At 37.7% G+C, this 16,287-nt stretch overlaps 1 protein-coding gene across 3 annotated transcripts in view; it reads left to right on the top strand.

The window, feature by feature from the left end:
- Positions 1-16,287, top strand: part of LOC107083385 (dipeptidyl aminopeptidase-like protein 6) — a 134,656-nt gene that overhangs the window by 23,475 nt on the left and 94,894 nt on the right. Inside the window, exon 1 of one of the 3 annotated variants that reach the window (XM_015372581.1) lies at positions 7,093-7,906. The exons of the other annotated variants lie outside the window; for them this stretch is intronic. Coding sequence (XP_015228067.1) covers positions 7,715-7,906 — 192 coding nt within the window. The 5' untranslated portion in view covers positions 7,093-7,714. Of the gene's footprint in view, positions 1-7,092; positions 7,907-16,287 lie in introns of those variants that run through there. 3 annotated transcript variants of the gene reach the window in all.

Genomic DNA, 16,287 nt, shown 5'->3' with positions numbered 1-16,287 from the left:
CTCTTGTTAAATCACCCGCAAACCATGGTTCAGCCCTTAGCGCAAAATTCCAGTTTGCGAGCGCAAATTACTGTACACAAAATTGGATCTTGATAAATCCGGCCCATAGTGTAATACTATTTACAAACTTTTTTGACATGCATTTTTCCATCAAATAAGAAGGGAGCGTGTCACGTACGGATGAGGTTTTTGAGGACCCAAAGGCAGAGATCAGGAGGCAGAGTTGAGTCTTGTAGATTTTATAGGTGACTGAGGCAGAAATAAAAAAAATACTGAGAACCAAAATACAGATAACCAAAATGTCAGGGGGAACTCATGTGGTTAAAGAGATGAGGAAGCAACAAACCCAACAAACCAGCACTGAGTGATTGCATAGGTGATAGAGGTATATATTGGGAGACTGAACCAAGACAAGCTATTCAGCAGATATGGAGCAGGTGTGGGCAGGACCAACTGGGAGGAAGCCAAGGGGAAAGGAAAACATGCACGAGGGGCAACAGAGTATAATTTAACACTGCAAAAATTATCTAGAAATAAGTAAAAATTTCTTAAATTAAGTGTATTTACCTCAATTTGAGTGGGTAAATACGATGATTTGCTAATGAAATTAGTATCTATACTCTTAAAATAAGATAATTAGATAATATGAACTTGAAATAAGACAATGCAAATGTCTTGTTCTATTGGCAAAGTGTCTCACTTTCATATTGCATTGGAGAAAAAAATTCACTTCTTTTAAGTAAAAATTGCTTAATTAGATTTCCATTTTTTTGCAATGAAGAACTTAACACTGGTAGAAATAAACTACAAAGACACAGAACACAAATAAACTTAAAAATAAACCCAAGCAGAGGGCAGAACCCTGACAGATCATTTTAGTGTTTAAGCAAATCATGCATTATTCAAAGCTTTCTTAATTTATTTGACTTTATTTTGAGTTACTTTCATCTTCCAAAGTTTAAGTTAACATGGAGGAAAGTGAACCAATACTCTGGGACATCACAGGGGTTTTTTTTTTGTGTAGAGGCTCAAAAAAGCAGCTCTTTCTATGTAAAAGGTCACATAGAAAGTTCATGGGTACTTAAATGATTTCAAGAATTAGAAGAAAACATGCAATTTCCCTGCATTCAGCACTTTAGTAAATTTTCTGTTGAAAGTTAAAATAACTCCTTCTTGAGACTTCATTGTATAAAAAAAGCCCATAAATCTCTCACTTGCTGTGTCATATAGCTTTTAGACCTGCTACTTATCTCACAGATTTAAATCCATCTGGTTTGAGTTGGAAATGTAATTACACTTGCATAGGTTGTAGTTTGTTCCAGTTCCAACAACCGCCATCAGCTGCCCGTAGAGCCATTACACAAGCCGCTGCAGCCGTCATCTTTTATAGCTTTTATTACAAGCCTGTCCAAATTTTCCACCATCCGTAATGCAGAACTTAAATGCAACAGCGTTTGTGAGAGTACATAGCTTTAGCAGGCTGTTCCATCTGTTACAAGGCGATAGGGAAGTCAAGCTGTGCTCTGGCTCCCTGGCCTGGTCCTGAGGGGAGCGCTAACGCAGTCAGGCAGTTCACAATAGCTCCCCAACAAGGTGAGAGAGATTGGAGGACATCTATCAGAGGCCGAGGTGGATGTCAAGTGGCTCGGACCTATTTCCCAGGGGTGCTTGGGCTGGAGAAAGGCATTTATGAACTAGAGGAACAAATAATGACAGGAAGCATGAGTGTGGTTAGGGAAGACAGCTGGAAGCCAAAAGATATTTAGTCATCAACACAACACCAGCATGCAGAAAAATGTACCCCTTTGATGCATCAAGAGGAAATTAGTTTTAACATCCAGAGAAGAGGGACGATGGGAAGATCTGTTATCATTCTTCAACCAAATATTCTGTATTCTATATGCACTTCCTTTTATTGGGGTTACATTCATTATTCAATCCACGAATCAATGAGCCTCCAGCATTTCTCACAGAGCATGAGATGACTCACCATTTATAAAAGAAAGTTAATTGAAGCTCCCTCCTTGTTCACACTCCAACACAGAAAATGTTCATCTTCACTGCTGCTCTTGCTCCGTCTCGATAACCCCTCCTGCAAATGATCAGAAAGTAAACTTGATTTCACCTAATGGGAGATGCACAGTAGCAGCATTTGACAAAAAGCCTTTTAAACTCCTCTTTTAGAGCAGCTTTTGAAGTTGTGCTCCCATGAAGATGACCTATTTCCCAGCAATACAGCTCAACTTGAGTGGAGTGATAGGTTGTGAGCCGTCACACATTGAGAGGCTATCTGAATGTTGGCCAGGAAAGGCAGAAATGTTAGCATGTTGACCCAAATAACCGATGTCCCTTCCTGTATAAAAGGCAGTATTAGAAAGCTGTACAGAAGAGAGCACTTCAAACAGGAAATCGATTTTATTACTCTGAGCTGAATAACATGCAGGTGTGGGCTGACTGGAATTATACTAGATGTAAAAGATTTGTACGGCACTTAAAAAGTGTCAACAAATATTTAAGGCCACTTTAAAGTTACATTAGCTGATATGCACAGAAGGCAATGAAAACACCTCTGGTTATTCAGGGGAAATGTTTGGTTTCATCTTTATTTTTCTAGGATTCATTTTGTTTACTGATTCTTGCAGAAGCACTCCTACTTTTTGAACCATTATAAAATACTCATGTTACAACTGCAAACTTCAATATGTTGGAATTGTGCGATACTTTCTGACATGAGTAAATTTTTTTAAACCCACCAGCAAAGTGTTCACCCTGACTCAGTTCTGTAAAAAACACATTTGCTTCAATCACAACATCTCAATAAGCTTTGCTTTACAAAATATTTAACAAATAAAAAAATCTGAAAAGTGTGGCATGCATTTACATTCTACCTCCCTGAGTTGATTTTTTGTAGAAGTACCTTTTCCAAAGACTTTTGCAAAAGTATTTCATACAGCTTTTTATATCCAGGTCCTGAAATTAGTGAATTGTTTTCGTTGCAAATCAGCCAAGGCTCATTCAGGTCAGATGCAGATTATCTATGAACCTTGTTTTTTAAGCCTTGTTACAGTCTCCTATAGACTGGGGTCTATGCTTTGACTGGGTCTTTCAATCAAAGGGATTTTTTTTCTTTAAATTCTTTCACTGTAGCTCCTCGTTTAGGATTGTTGTCCTTCTGCAGGATGAACCTTATCTCTACTTTTTTTGCAGTAACAGCTTTGCTTCCAGGAGTTGCCCTTTACTTACATCCACCCACTGTCCCATCAGCTTTCACTAGATTTCTTTCACAGTTTGCAGTTGCTCCATGATCCTTTTTTACCACACATAAGGTGCAATTTTACGGTAGTCTTATCTAACCAGAACATTTTCTTCCAAATGTCCCCTACACACTTTTTACAATCATTAAATAGGGCCTGTTTTGCTTTCTCGTAACAATGGCTTCCTTCATGCCACATTTTCAATCAACACCATAATTTCAATTTCTTTCCTGTATAGAGATTCTCCGGCCTGAACTGTAGATCTCTGAAACTCTTTCAGAGTTTCAATAAGTCTTTGATTAATGCCCTTCCTCTCCAACCTGTTACAGTAGTTTAGGTTCCGGAGCTGTATTTTTAGATTTGGATTTGTGTCCTTACTTTATACACGATGACCCACTAAGTTTCAGAGAGATGTTCAGAGGAATATTGTTAAAGCTTGGGATATTTTTCAAGAACCTTATCCTGTTTAAAACTTCTAAATAGCTTTATCCCTGACCTCATTGATGTGTTTCCTGATCTTCTTGGTGCTGTTTTATTTTTTACAACTTGTTCTCATTTAAGGAAATTAAGTTTGGGGAATCAGATGAAATGCGCTGAACATATGTTGCGCTCCATTAACCTCAGAACTGAAGCACGGTTAGATCATTAGATTTACAATGGCAAAAATACTTTTCTACTCTGGGTTTTCTGCATATAAACATAGCTGAAACTTTTTTTTTGCTAACAGGGAAAAGGAGTATGTGTATTACTGACTAGATTTTGCATTAAAAATCTATTAAAAACATTCAGTATGTAAGTATGATGTTTTTACTACTGTTGATGCTAGTAGCAGCCATATTGAATGCAAACGTTTGCTATGGTGGTGTTAACCTAATTTTGAGGTTTTATTGTATCTTGCATGAATTAAATACCCAGTGCTGATGAAGCAAAGCATCCCCAGAACATAACAGTGCCGCCTCCTTGTTTCACAATAAAAAAAGTTTTCTTTTATTAATATCTTTCATTTTTCCATCAGTGAAGACAAAGCTGATGTGTTAGCTTAATTATTTTTAATTTTTGTCTTATCTCTCCATACGACATTAGCCCAGAATCTTTGTGTTTTGTCAATGTTTAGTTTGTCAGCTCCCATTAACTCCACTTTGGCTCAAACAATGAGAGATGGTACAATCTGACACTGGTGTTCTTGCAGACTAAAGTTCACCTTTAATCTCTTTAGATGTTTTTCACGCTCTTGTGTAACCATTCCTATTATCCGTCTCTTTGATATATCATTCATTTTCCTACTCCGGCCACGACTGGAGAGGATGGCTACATTAAATTTCTGAATATGTGCAACTGTAGTCTCAGGAACATCTCAGGAACTACTTGGAGATGGTCTTATAGCATTTACATTTAACATGCTTTTCTATAATGTTTTTCTAATCTCCTGAGACAACTCTTTCTTTTGCTTCCTCTGGTTCATGTTGAGTGTGGTACTCACAATGTATCACTAAACAGCACAGTGACCTGTAGCCTTATATATCACCCCACTGACTAATTACAGACACCTGCAATTTTAATAAGTAGACACACCTTGATTATAAATGTCCCTTTGGTCAATTTTATTCTGTCATTTCTAGGGTTACCAGCATTTTAACCAAGACTTGTTTTGTGAGTTTATTTTCTGAATAATTCTGCTGAAGCCAGGCGCGCTGGAAGCTGTTTCAAGCGAGGGGGGCTGATGGCTGGGTTTGAAAACACGTGACGTCATTATGTTGAGGGCTGTGGCTGACGTTTTTAACATAATATTGTAGGCCTACATTTGTCGCCAAAAACTGCCATTTAAAATGCATCGGAACAAAGCATGAACATTTTAAACTTTATTTCTTCTCTTTTAATCATTCAAAACAAATAACAGCTCCCAATCAACAGGATCAGGAATACTTGAATGAAACATGGCCTAAATATAGCCTAAACTGAACATTGAACGTCTTGAAAATCCATTCGACTATGGATATGGGGAATGATTTCATATCTGAAACAAAAAACACATACAATAAAAAATTAACTAATTTCATATTTTATCACTAAATAGCTTAATACTTACATAATATTTAGTGATATGCAGCCTTATTCTAGCGTATAGGGGAATTAAAACCATTTCTCACCTCGAAATAGTCAGAAATACGTTTCTGCTGCCTATTGCTAGCCATGCCTAAACGAATGTGAGGTGGCGGAAGCACTTCCGGGGGAGTAGCCTAGTTTTTTATGAAATATTAAAATAATGAATCATTAGTTTATATCTTATACACAGCCCATCATTTTAATCCCATATCAAACACAGTCTTTTAAAAAATAAATACATAAATAATTTCATGTTTTTAAGTACAATATTATGTTACTCCACAGCCCCCCACCATGGGGGGCTGATGCTATGACGAGGGAGGCTGCAGCCCCCGCAGCACCCCCCTTCCCGTGCCACTGGCTGAAGCATGTTTGAAAATAAATGTCTGACTTTCATTGGGTAATTTTCATAGATTTAGTTTAATCTATTATTATTTCTTTGGTCAGATTCACGTTTTTTCTGTGAGCATATATGCCAAAGTACACCTCTGCTGAATCTCACGCAACATCATTAATGGCGCTAAAACTTCCTTCTTTAGTTAAAATCCTCCAAGGATATACGTATGAATATATATGTTGGTGTGTATTTGTATGTACGGTATATATGAGTGTGTGGACTTGTTTTCATCATGTGTGGGGACTAAACTGTTCATAATTTGTTCTTTATGGTATGCCAGCATTCATAACATGTAGGCGAATCACTGTCCCCCAGACATCCGCGGGTATATTTTTTATATTTATATATTTTTAAAACAAAGCAGAGTGTGTTATGACGTCACCCTCGCGCCTTACTGGAGTTGTGACAGGCAGCCCGGGCCACAGGCGGCTATCTGTGGTAGTAGCATTAGACCACTTCCAGGCATGCGAGTAAACCTAGCAGCAGTTCAGCAGACAGGATCAATGAATGGTAGCCGGCGCGCGCGGATGACGTGGATGTCTGGGGGACAGTGATTTGCCTACATGTTATGAATGCTGGCGTACCATAAAGAATAAACTATGAAGAGTGTAGTTTGTGCCTTCAACTCATTGCCCATAGGAAGACTAGGAAGACGTTACTTGGATATTACAAAATCGAACATCTTCATAAAAGCTCCAAATTACACAAAACTAATATGGGTCAGTAGAACATGATGTAATAACATGAAAATCAAGGGGCCAGTGTAAAAAAAAAAAACAGTGTTCCCCTTTAAGTAATAAATGTGGGTACTTTTGACACCACTGCATGGGGACCCATCTCCTTATGGGTAACAAGCTGGTCCCAATATAGTAAGGTTTTCTTCTTTGAGCTGGGGTTTATGTTTAGGACTAAGGTATTGATTTAGTTTAGGTTAGGTTTAGACATGTGCTGGTAATGGTTAGCCTTAGGGGAAGGGTTGGGTCATAGAAATGAGAGGGAAATTGATGGAAGACAACTGATTTTCCCCACAAGAATGGCGTGACACAATATGTGTGTGAGATAGGCATACAATTATAATTTATTCGTTTCTATTATTAAATCAAAGCCCATTACAGGTGTCCGGTGACCCTGTTCGTATCCATAACGCCACTGAGAGGCACTCGAGCTCCGTCCTGCGGGATCAGATGGAATCTTTTGTACAGTGGGGGTAAATCAAATTACCCTAAATGTAAAAAAACTAAGGAAAGATATTTGTTGTGCAGAGCATCAAAATAAAGGAGCATTCAGGAAACCTAGGTATTCATGAGTGATTGCGCGATCGGCGGCGCGCAAACCCAGACAGCAAGAGCTGCTCCTCTCTGCGATCAGGTCACTTCACATGCAGAGCGCGTCAGCGAAGAATACCGTCGGGCTCTCTCTGCGTCCTTCACACTTTTTTCCCCTCCCTCTTATGAACAAAGATGGAAAATTAGAGCCAAAGGACGCGAATGATTATATTGGACTGCTTTGTTTTTGTGATGAGCACCTCCGAATCTGCTGAGGATCGAATATCTGATGGAAACTCAGCGCTTCCGCCTCCTATCTGGCTGTGAGGAGGCATCAGGAAACTGAAGACAGGAGACAACGTGTTCTGAATACAAAGGAGGACAACTATTGACACCTTTAACAGACCCTCCGCCGTGTGGCTGGACAAAGCAAAGCGGACTTTAACAAAGGATCCCGCTTATTATCGGTTCCCCACTTTCCTTAGTCCTTCACCAATACTATCTAGAAGCTTAATTTTTAGGCAAACATCCCCATCCCAGGGGTAAAACTGCCTTCCCCTTTGCCGCTTTTCTTTTTTAATCTCCCAAGCACTCGAAAAACTAACACAAAACGAATCACCTTAGACACTTTTGTTGTCCTGCCATGCAGTAAAGTGTTTTTAATCCGGAGTAAAACAATCCCGAAACGTTTCACAATGGCTTCGCTGTATCAGAGATTCACCGGGAAGATCAATACGAACAATTCGTTTCCGCACCCACCTGAGGCCAGCCACCTTCTGGGAGGACAGGTCGCAGACGAGGAGAACGGGACCAAGTCCTCTCACCAAGGAGCCGAGGGTCGAGCTCACGTCCAGTACAAGAAAAAGTGCTTACGGGAAGATGAAGATGTAAGACACTTATTTGTTTGTTTGCATTATGCTGACAGATTGTAATGAACCCCAGATGTTCAGTTTTAGACAATCGTCTATTTGAAACTTAAACATGTTTTTGGAGTTAAAAGGATGTTTTTCATGTTCCTTTCTGAGTAAAATAATCTCTTTACATTATTACTGCTTAGTAATACATATGACAAACGGATCCTTTTGCTTTTATTTGTAGTTTATCCATGTTAAATTCTCCACTAAAATATACATTCAAGAAGGATATATATATATATATATATATATATATATATATATATATATATATATATATATATAAAATTGTTAATTTTTTGAGCGCCCATATTTTGAGTGCCCTTTGGAGCTGTCCATGGTCCTGAACCTGCACAGACTTCACAGTGGCAGGAATCCATTTGTTACATCACTCAGTGATTTGTTTGGAAAATATGGGGCATCTGGATTATTTTAAACACTAATCCCCCAGGCTCGTGGGGAAAAAATATATTGGATATTCTGGTGTGTGCTTTGTGAGATAACTTGCATTTCCTAGAAGGAAGAACACCAGCATAAAAAGGGCCTTGTGTCCTTCTACAGAAAAGTCTTTGGCTTTGAGATGTAATTAAAACAATTTGTTTAAAGTCGTTTCAGTCAAATTGCTATTCAGGCATTGAAAACCAATCTGATTGTTTATACATAATTTTATATCTTTCAAGATAACAACATGTCAGCACATTCTATGAAACACACATTTTTGATGCTATTTAAATGCATCCATGCTCTTAAACATTTTCACATTGTGTTAGACCATAACCCAACATTTGGGTGTTTTCTCAAGTATATTTTATGTAGCTATGTGTGTACAGGTTAGGTGCATGATTGCAGTGTTTTGAGAAAGTAATAGGTAAGTTTCAAATAAAATGCATCTTTATCCATTTCACATTTCATTGAATCAGTAGTTTTTTTTAGAATCCTCTGCTGCTACAAATGCTGCTTCAGGACTTTTATTATTAATTATTTTCCATCTGTTATTAAAACAATGAAAAAAATGAATAAAAACAATCCACTAGACTTGGTTTCCAAATTTGGCTTCCAATTCAAACTTGGAAAACAAGTACAGTGGATTGTTTCTATTTTTTTTTTTTTTTTTTTTTCTGACACTGTCCTGGATGACTGTGAACCTTCACCAGTATATGTTCCATCTGCTTTTGCATATTTAGATAATGACATGTTCTCACATTCCTCTTCGTGAAATGGCTAAAGAATAGTTAAACAGGAAGAACATGTTTGTGAAGATAAATTTTAAGTTTCTTACTAACTACTATTTGGATTTAGCACAAAATCTCTCATTGTAACAAGGAAGGGTATGTTTGGATTTTAACCATTGTATGGTAGCATATGTTTATTTAAGGCTGCAGTGAAGGCTTCATCATTTATCATCATTCATCATTTTTCAAACCAATCCCACAGCTTCCTTCTCCCTGTTAATGCAAAGCATCACCACAGTATAATGCCTCACCCACCATGTTTCACTGTTGGGATTGTTTGTTAAGGGGTGATCTGCAGATAAACCAACAGGATTTTACATAGCTGTCTATCTTATTTCTTATTTCTGCCCTTTCATAAAGGAGAGTGCACAACTAAAAGCTGTCTTGTCAACAAATTATTTCACCTAAGCTGTAGTTTCCTCCACAATCCAACTTGTCTGTTGTGTTCTTTGCTCTTCAGGATGCTGTTTGCTCACTAATCCTCTCTAAGGAACAGCTGATGCCTTCAGCAAGTACCTTTATTTATACAGAGACTAAATGTCAAAGCTAGACCCCATTACTAATAGACCCCTAACAGAAAAGTTCAGAGGTATTAAAACCTTAACAAATTCTGTTGGAAGTTTGTTTTCTTTTGTTTGTTTCTAACCAGCAAAATAACATTTTAATGAAATGAGTTATCAATCAAACAGGATCATATCCAAATATTTATTTTAATACTTTTCTCTCTAACTTGTGACATGAAGCAGGTATATTAGATGATTAACCATTCCAAAGCCAAAAGTATTGGAAACCAAATCATAACTGCAAACAGTCTGAAGGTTGGGGACAGGGATTTGTGCTGCTTGTTTGCAGAGGAACCTCATTCTAACCTGCAACAAATATGCACCTTCGATGCTAATTGGATATAACATATTCCCTGTTAGTTGAGTTAGAAGGCTAGAAACAGGCTCACACCCTCTTAGTCATTAGTATCAACATCAAGAAGAGCAGCTTAGCTCAACTCAGCTGGCAAAAGGTTGTTCGTCCTGAACATATACCCCTTATTTCCTGGAAGATTCCCTCTGCAGTGCTTCAGTCTTGGCTCATTAAAGACCATTTTTATATAACACCCTTAAGATTTTTACAGCTGTAATTGCTCTGTTGAACTCTGACAAAATTCCTTAAGTTTACGCTGTTAACCTTGAAGCGACCTTCATTGCAGAACTTCCCCTGAGTCGTGGTGGAGCATGAAATTGCTTTTTTCCTCAGGAGATGGGAAGTCCATTTCATGGAGCTCTATTTCCAAAACTCTTCTTGGGTAAAGTTTAAAGACACTATTGGTGTTCTCATTCATTTTGTCGACAAGAAAGCAGAAACAATGACTGAGAAGCAGCCCTGATTCACTTCCTATTTATCTCAGTGCAGAGATGTGTAGCCTTTAAACACCTTTTGTTTAGAAGGTAGCAGCAGCATTTGAAGTTAAGGACACCAATAAAAGAGCCTAATTTCTTTTAAGTAGTTGTGATATTCAATCAATGTCTCTTTTTTCTTTGGTCTCCTAAGTGGTTTTTTTTTGGCCTGCTGTGAAAATGTTGAATTGTTTTTGTTCTTTGTGTGCATCAACCAAGGTTTTGTGCTCAGAGGTTACAAATCACCAGCAGTTTTGCTTCCTCCTTTATTCCCTTTACTGCAAACAGAAACCTAATTAAGTCTCCAAGCTAAAGGTTAAATATTGAAATATTTTACTCACAGATCAAAGCCTAAGGGGCTCTGACATTATCCTGCCTGCATTAACCTTTTCCTGTACGGTTGAATAAATGCAGGAAAATGTAAACGATTCTATTTATTTGCAGGATGGACTCATATGTGTCTCCCTAAAAGGATGAAGGTCAGCATGTAGGACTTTGTCTTTAAGGTATTTGCCTCCTTAAAGACTTCTAATTGCTTTGGGTTGATTTTTTTTTAGCCTAATTTAAATGTTTTAAATTTTGTCAGATAAAAATAAGCTGATCAGATCCATAAAGTAAAAAAAAATGTTTTCCCTCACATGGTAAAACAACATGGACCTTTTTCAAAAAATCAGCAATTGCCAAATCTTTAATGAAGAATTGGCTTAATGAAAAGCTAAACCATGAAGAAGAGGTCTCATAAAGTATGAAATTTAGATAGCTGTTAAAGTATTAGTCTGGAATGGGTTTGGTAGTCACTTTTACACCTTTTTAATTCCAATGAGGGCCAGTATCCAAAAATGGATATAACATGCAACAGTTGCATTTCAAGATCACTCCAGAATCAAATTATTGACTCAACCAGGAGGTCACAAAAACACCTAGAACAACTGAAGAGCTGTAGTCTTGACTTGCTTCATTTTAGTTCACTGATGGGTAAATTCCAAAGTCAAAAGATTTAATTGACTCATTTCACAAAAGTGGAACTCTTAGCAAGTTATGCAGCTTAGGCGAAGCTTTTCTTCTGAAGACCTTGACTACCTACCTTAATTGATTGTTCTGCTCTGGATTAGAAAATTCTAGTGGAAGGAAACAAAATCTGAAGATTTTCTGAATATTGGTTTTTCATTTAAGGCCCAACTGGATGTGGATCATAATGGAGGACAGCGATCCAAAGTATACCAGCAAGTCCCTCTCTGAAAAATTCAGTAATGGTCTAGTCAGCCTAGACTTAAATCTAAATAAGATGCTTGGTTATGACCATGAACAGAACATTAATGTAAAAACACAACTCATTATTTTCAACAGGTTGGCTGAAATAAAACAGTTTTGTGAAGAAAACTTTCCATCATGGCGAAATAAAATACCAACAGTCATAGACGCTTGATAACAGTTGTTACTGCCAAGTGTGACACAACCACTTACATAAATTAAGGGAGCAAATACTTTCTAACATGGTGAACTAGATTTGCTTGGACATCTAATTATAGTTTGGTCTTATATATCTAATTGAGGTTAGAACCAAAAATTGAAGACATTTCAGTGATTTACTGTAAACAATTATTCATATAAACCTACCTTGCTCAGTGGTATTCTTTAAGAGAGTACAACTGAAACAATAAATATGACAGAATTACAGTATAAACAAAAGTGAGCAAATATGTTATTCTTACTCGTAAGCTGTAGACATATTTGCACTGAATATAAATAATATAAATGTTATATGTTTCTTTTGATCAATCAGTCAAGGACTCTGACGGCTTTTCTGAACATTACTGAATAGTAAATATTTCATATTTTTCCCGCATGATTAATTTTCTACTGCATTTGTACTTTGCACATAAGACAACATTTTTTTCTCAAAACAGAAGGAACGGACCTCTTGCTCCTTGTGGCTTAATAATGACAGCTGTGTATCCATGTGTAACTACTAGCAGTCGTTAGTGAAAGCGCATATCCCTCAGGGCTTCCTTAATCCCAATGTGGGATAATACAAAGTAATGATATTTTTCCTTCCCTAAGGCAATTGTTTTAAACAACACAATTATTTTCTTTTACCTTGTTTTTTTTTACTGCTGCTCCAGTGATACTTATATGATGCAGCCATGCTGTAGAGAAATCAGGATGGGATCCAGTTTGAGGGGTTATTCTTACTTCCAATGCATCTCCAGCTGCCCAAGTGTTGATAAATGCAGATTCTTTATAATATAAAGCAATGTGAGTGAGTGAGTAAGATTAAAAAACAGATTGTAGAGAACCTGGTATAACTTCTATAACGTTAAACAGGGCTAATTAATCTTAACCACATGTCTCAACACCATATGGACAAAAACATAAGCATGTCTCTGTTCAGTCTAAATTTGGACAGAGGTTATGGGAGCAAAGAAGAGATTTTTCTTTATAAAAATAAAGATCTGAAATATGAATGAACTAAGTCAATAAACTAGCCGAAGCAGTGATATACAGGGTACCAACCTGAGTATCGGTAGATCCAGGCCTTCGTCGGCCGTGTGGTACCACAACTCAGTGTCAGTTGTAAAGACTGTCAGCCCATGTTAAGCCATGTTTCAGTGGTGCCACTGTCTGCATAATACAGGAAAGGTTCACATATTTGTTGCTAAATCAGGAGGCAGAAAAATAGCCTTATTTATAGAGCGATTAGGCTCATTACTAGAGATGGGATAAGATAAGGAAGTTCGAAGTCTTTATCAAAAGGAGTCTGTTGAGCTGGATCGGGCATCTGATCAGAATGCCTCCTGTGCTTCTTCCTTCAGAGGCATACACCTCAAGGAGGAGGCCTCAGGGCAGAGCTAGAACTCACTGAGGAGACCTGATATCCTATAAATTCTAGTATAGGAAAGCCTTGCTCTCAGAATGAGCTGGACAGAGTTTCTGAGGAGAGGGATCGCCTCGTGTACCTGCCACCCCTATGACCCAAACATGGATGAATGCAAATTGAGTTTCAACAAATATAATTTGATACATTATAGTTTTTTTTTATAGTTAGAACATGTGTTTTACATTACTAAGGTACTGCTAAGCAGATATCGCAAATAAAAAATGTGAGCTATAACTCTGTTTGACTTTAAAGTGAAATTGAATCACGTTTCATGAGCCTACCCGGGGCTGACACACACACTCTAACTCAGATGCACACTCCTATCCTCATACGCCTTCTGCTCAGACAAATGCCAGATCTGAGCGAGAGACTTTGGCCCAGTTCCCTGAGTCTGAGCTCAGGTCTGTGCTTCCTTTGAGATGTTTAACTCAGATAAATCAGCCAGACGGAGCTCAACAAGAGCAGCCAGATAAAAGAAAACGGGGCCAGAGAAAAGCATTAGGCTGTCCTTATTATCTCTTTGTCAGGGTTAAAAGTTTTTTTCAGGTGATGACTGCTCACTGAGGGCTGCACTAATCCAGAATGATCATCCGTTCTGAGACACCAAAGCTCTCTGAACACTGAGGGATAGTTGATCATTTTAAGCATGTGAGGTGGATATCAAATGGAGAAAAGTAATGGTTTATGTCTTGTATGATTGAATCAATACAATCTCCATTACAAAATTTAATCTAAAATTCAAAATTAATTCTAAAAGTGTATTGTACAGTATACAATGTTAAGGTATATTAAGGGCCATAGATAAATCTGTCTCATAGTATATCAAACTAAACAAGAAAAATTGCTGTTCCTGCAAAACAGCCGTGAGAATGCTGTACAATAAACTGTAAGCTGAAAACGACAGAAACTGCTGAAATGATATGAAACAGAAAAAAAGATGAATGCTTAATTTCTTTGTTGAAAAATAGCGGAAGCAAGCTAAAGCCAACAGCAGAAATATGTCAGCCATGTTATGAATTAGCAGCAAACAGCAAATTTTAATACCTGTCCAGAAAGAGAGCAGAATCAAGCCAAAGTTCACAACATAGGCTCAAATGTATTAAATTAGCAGAATCAGAAAAGAAATTAGCAAAAAGAAATTTTTGAAGAAATAAAGGTTTAGTTTAAGGATAGAGACTAAAATGTTGAAGAATGTGGTATTGAATGAGCAGCTTAGTCATACATAAGAAGCTTGATTAAATGTTTGAAAGTTGAAGAAATGTAAAATATGGACATAAAATTAATACAGAAATAGGTTGAGCTTGGAAGCAAAAACGTTTGATAAAGTGTTAGAAATGAGCTAAAGAAAAGCTTAATAGTTTTCCTAAAAATAAAGGAACCAGGGAGAAGCAAATGGCATAAGAATGGCTGATTATAAATTAGAAAACTACAAACTCTTAAGTTATAAATGCAACACATGCCACAACACTATGAGCTAATATGCGTGTAAAGTCTGAGAGGACAGGACAGAAATACATAAGAATAATACCATGTTAGATAAAACCCAGTTGCATGGCAAAATTCCTTTAATATGAGTGCTAGAAGGGTCTGAAAATGTTCCTTACCAAGTTTCATGTTTGTACTTTAAATAGCTTGGTAAAGGCATCCATTTGAAAATATGTTGTTCAGCCATTGTCTCCCTTACTATCCTGGCTTGATTGCGTGTATGATGTTGTCAGAGGTGTCATTAGGTACACTTTGTAGGTATCTATACTTTACACCAGGCATCCCCAAACTCGGTCCTCAAGGCCCCCTGTCCTGCAGGTTTTAGAGGTTTCTTTGCTCCAGCACAACTGATTTTAATTGAAAGCTGATTAACAGGCTATTGGTCTACTGCAATCATTATAACCAGCTGTGCTGAAGCAGAGAAACCTCTAAAACCTGCAGGACAGGGGGCCTTGAGGACCGGGTTTGGGGATGCCTGCTTTACACCATTACTTATTTTTCTTCCTACTTCTGACTTCTACTCATTACATTTTCACATGAGTATCGGTACTTTCTATTCCTTCCAATTTTAAAACAAACGTTACTCATTACTCTTGGCTTCGGTTTAATAAATATTTATTTCAAGATAGCAAAAAGCTGAGTTAAACGGTGTAGCAGAAGGTCGTGGAAATGTTTTAAAAGTTGAATGGTGTTTCTTGCTGAATCTATGCCGAAGTAACCTGACTCCGCCAGATGGATTTGCTCCGCATATCCATCTGGAAACCTTCCTTTGAAGTAATTTTGGGAAGGGGAGAAAATACTGGTTAGCTGATTGGCCTATGTTGGTGATAGACGGGCCAAATAAACCAATCAGATCAACGAAGCATATGACGTACTAACAGCCAGGCTACTCTTGCCGAAACCAGTCGGGAGAAGAGCAAAAATATATTTTCCTATGAGAAAAGCCTCCAAAGCAGTGTTTTGCTCTTCTTTCAGTGAAGAAATACTCTGTAATTGCGATAAAACTTGCTCGATAGCCACGCTAATGCTAGTTTCATCGGCTGGAGGCGCCATGTTCTTTAGACTGAACTGTCGCGCTTCTCGTTGCGTCACACCTCAACCTGCCTCAAAGCCAACGCTGATTGGAAGTTTGTTTGGTGAACGGCTCCAAATTTTCTTCAACGGAGAGAGTCTCCAGACTGATTAGCGAGTGAAATCTTGAAAGCTCGCGAGATCAGCATGGTCTCACGAGGCGAATGCCGAAGTAGTTAAAGGGCAAAATTGCTGAAGTTTTTCATTCATTTCTATGGGCCAGAAAATGTAATAAAAAGCTTAATATTTAAAAAAAATGTAATAGCTGAAATTAAAAACAGAGCAGCATAACCCACCAGT

This window comes from Cyprinodon variegatus, unplaced genomic scaffold (genome assembly GCF_000732505.1).
Source record: "Cyprinodon variegatus isolate N-32 unplaced genomic scaffold, C_variegatus-1.0 Scaffold73, whole genome shotgun sequence".
Lineage (NCBI taxonomy): Eukaryota > Metazoa > Chordata > Actinopteri > Cyprinodontiformes > Cyprinodontidae > Cyprinodon > Cyprinodon variegatus.
The sequence above is the reverse complement of the archived record's forward strand: the minus strand, read 5'-3'. Positions and strand labels throughout refer to the sequence as shown.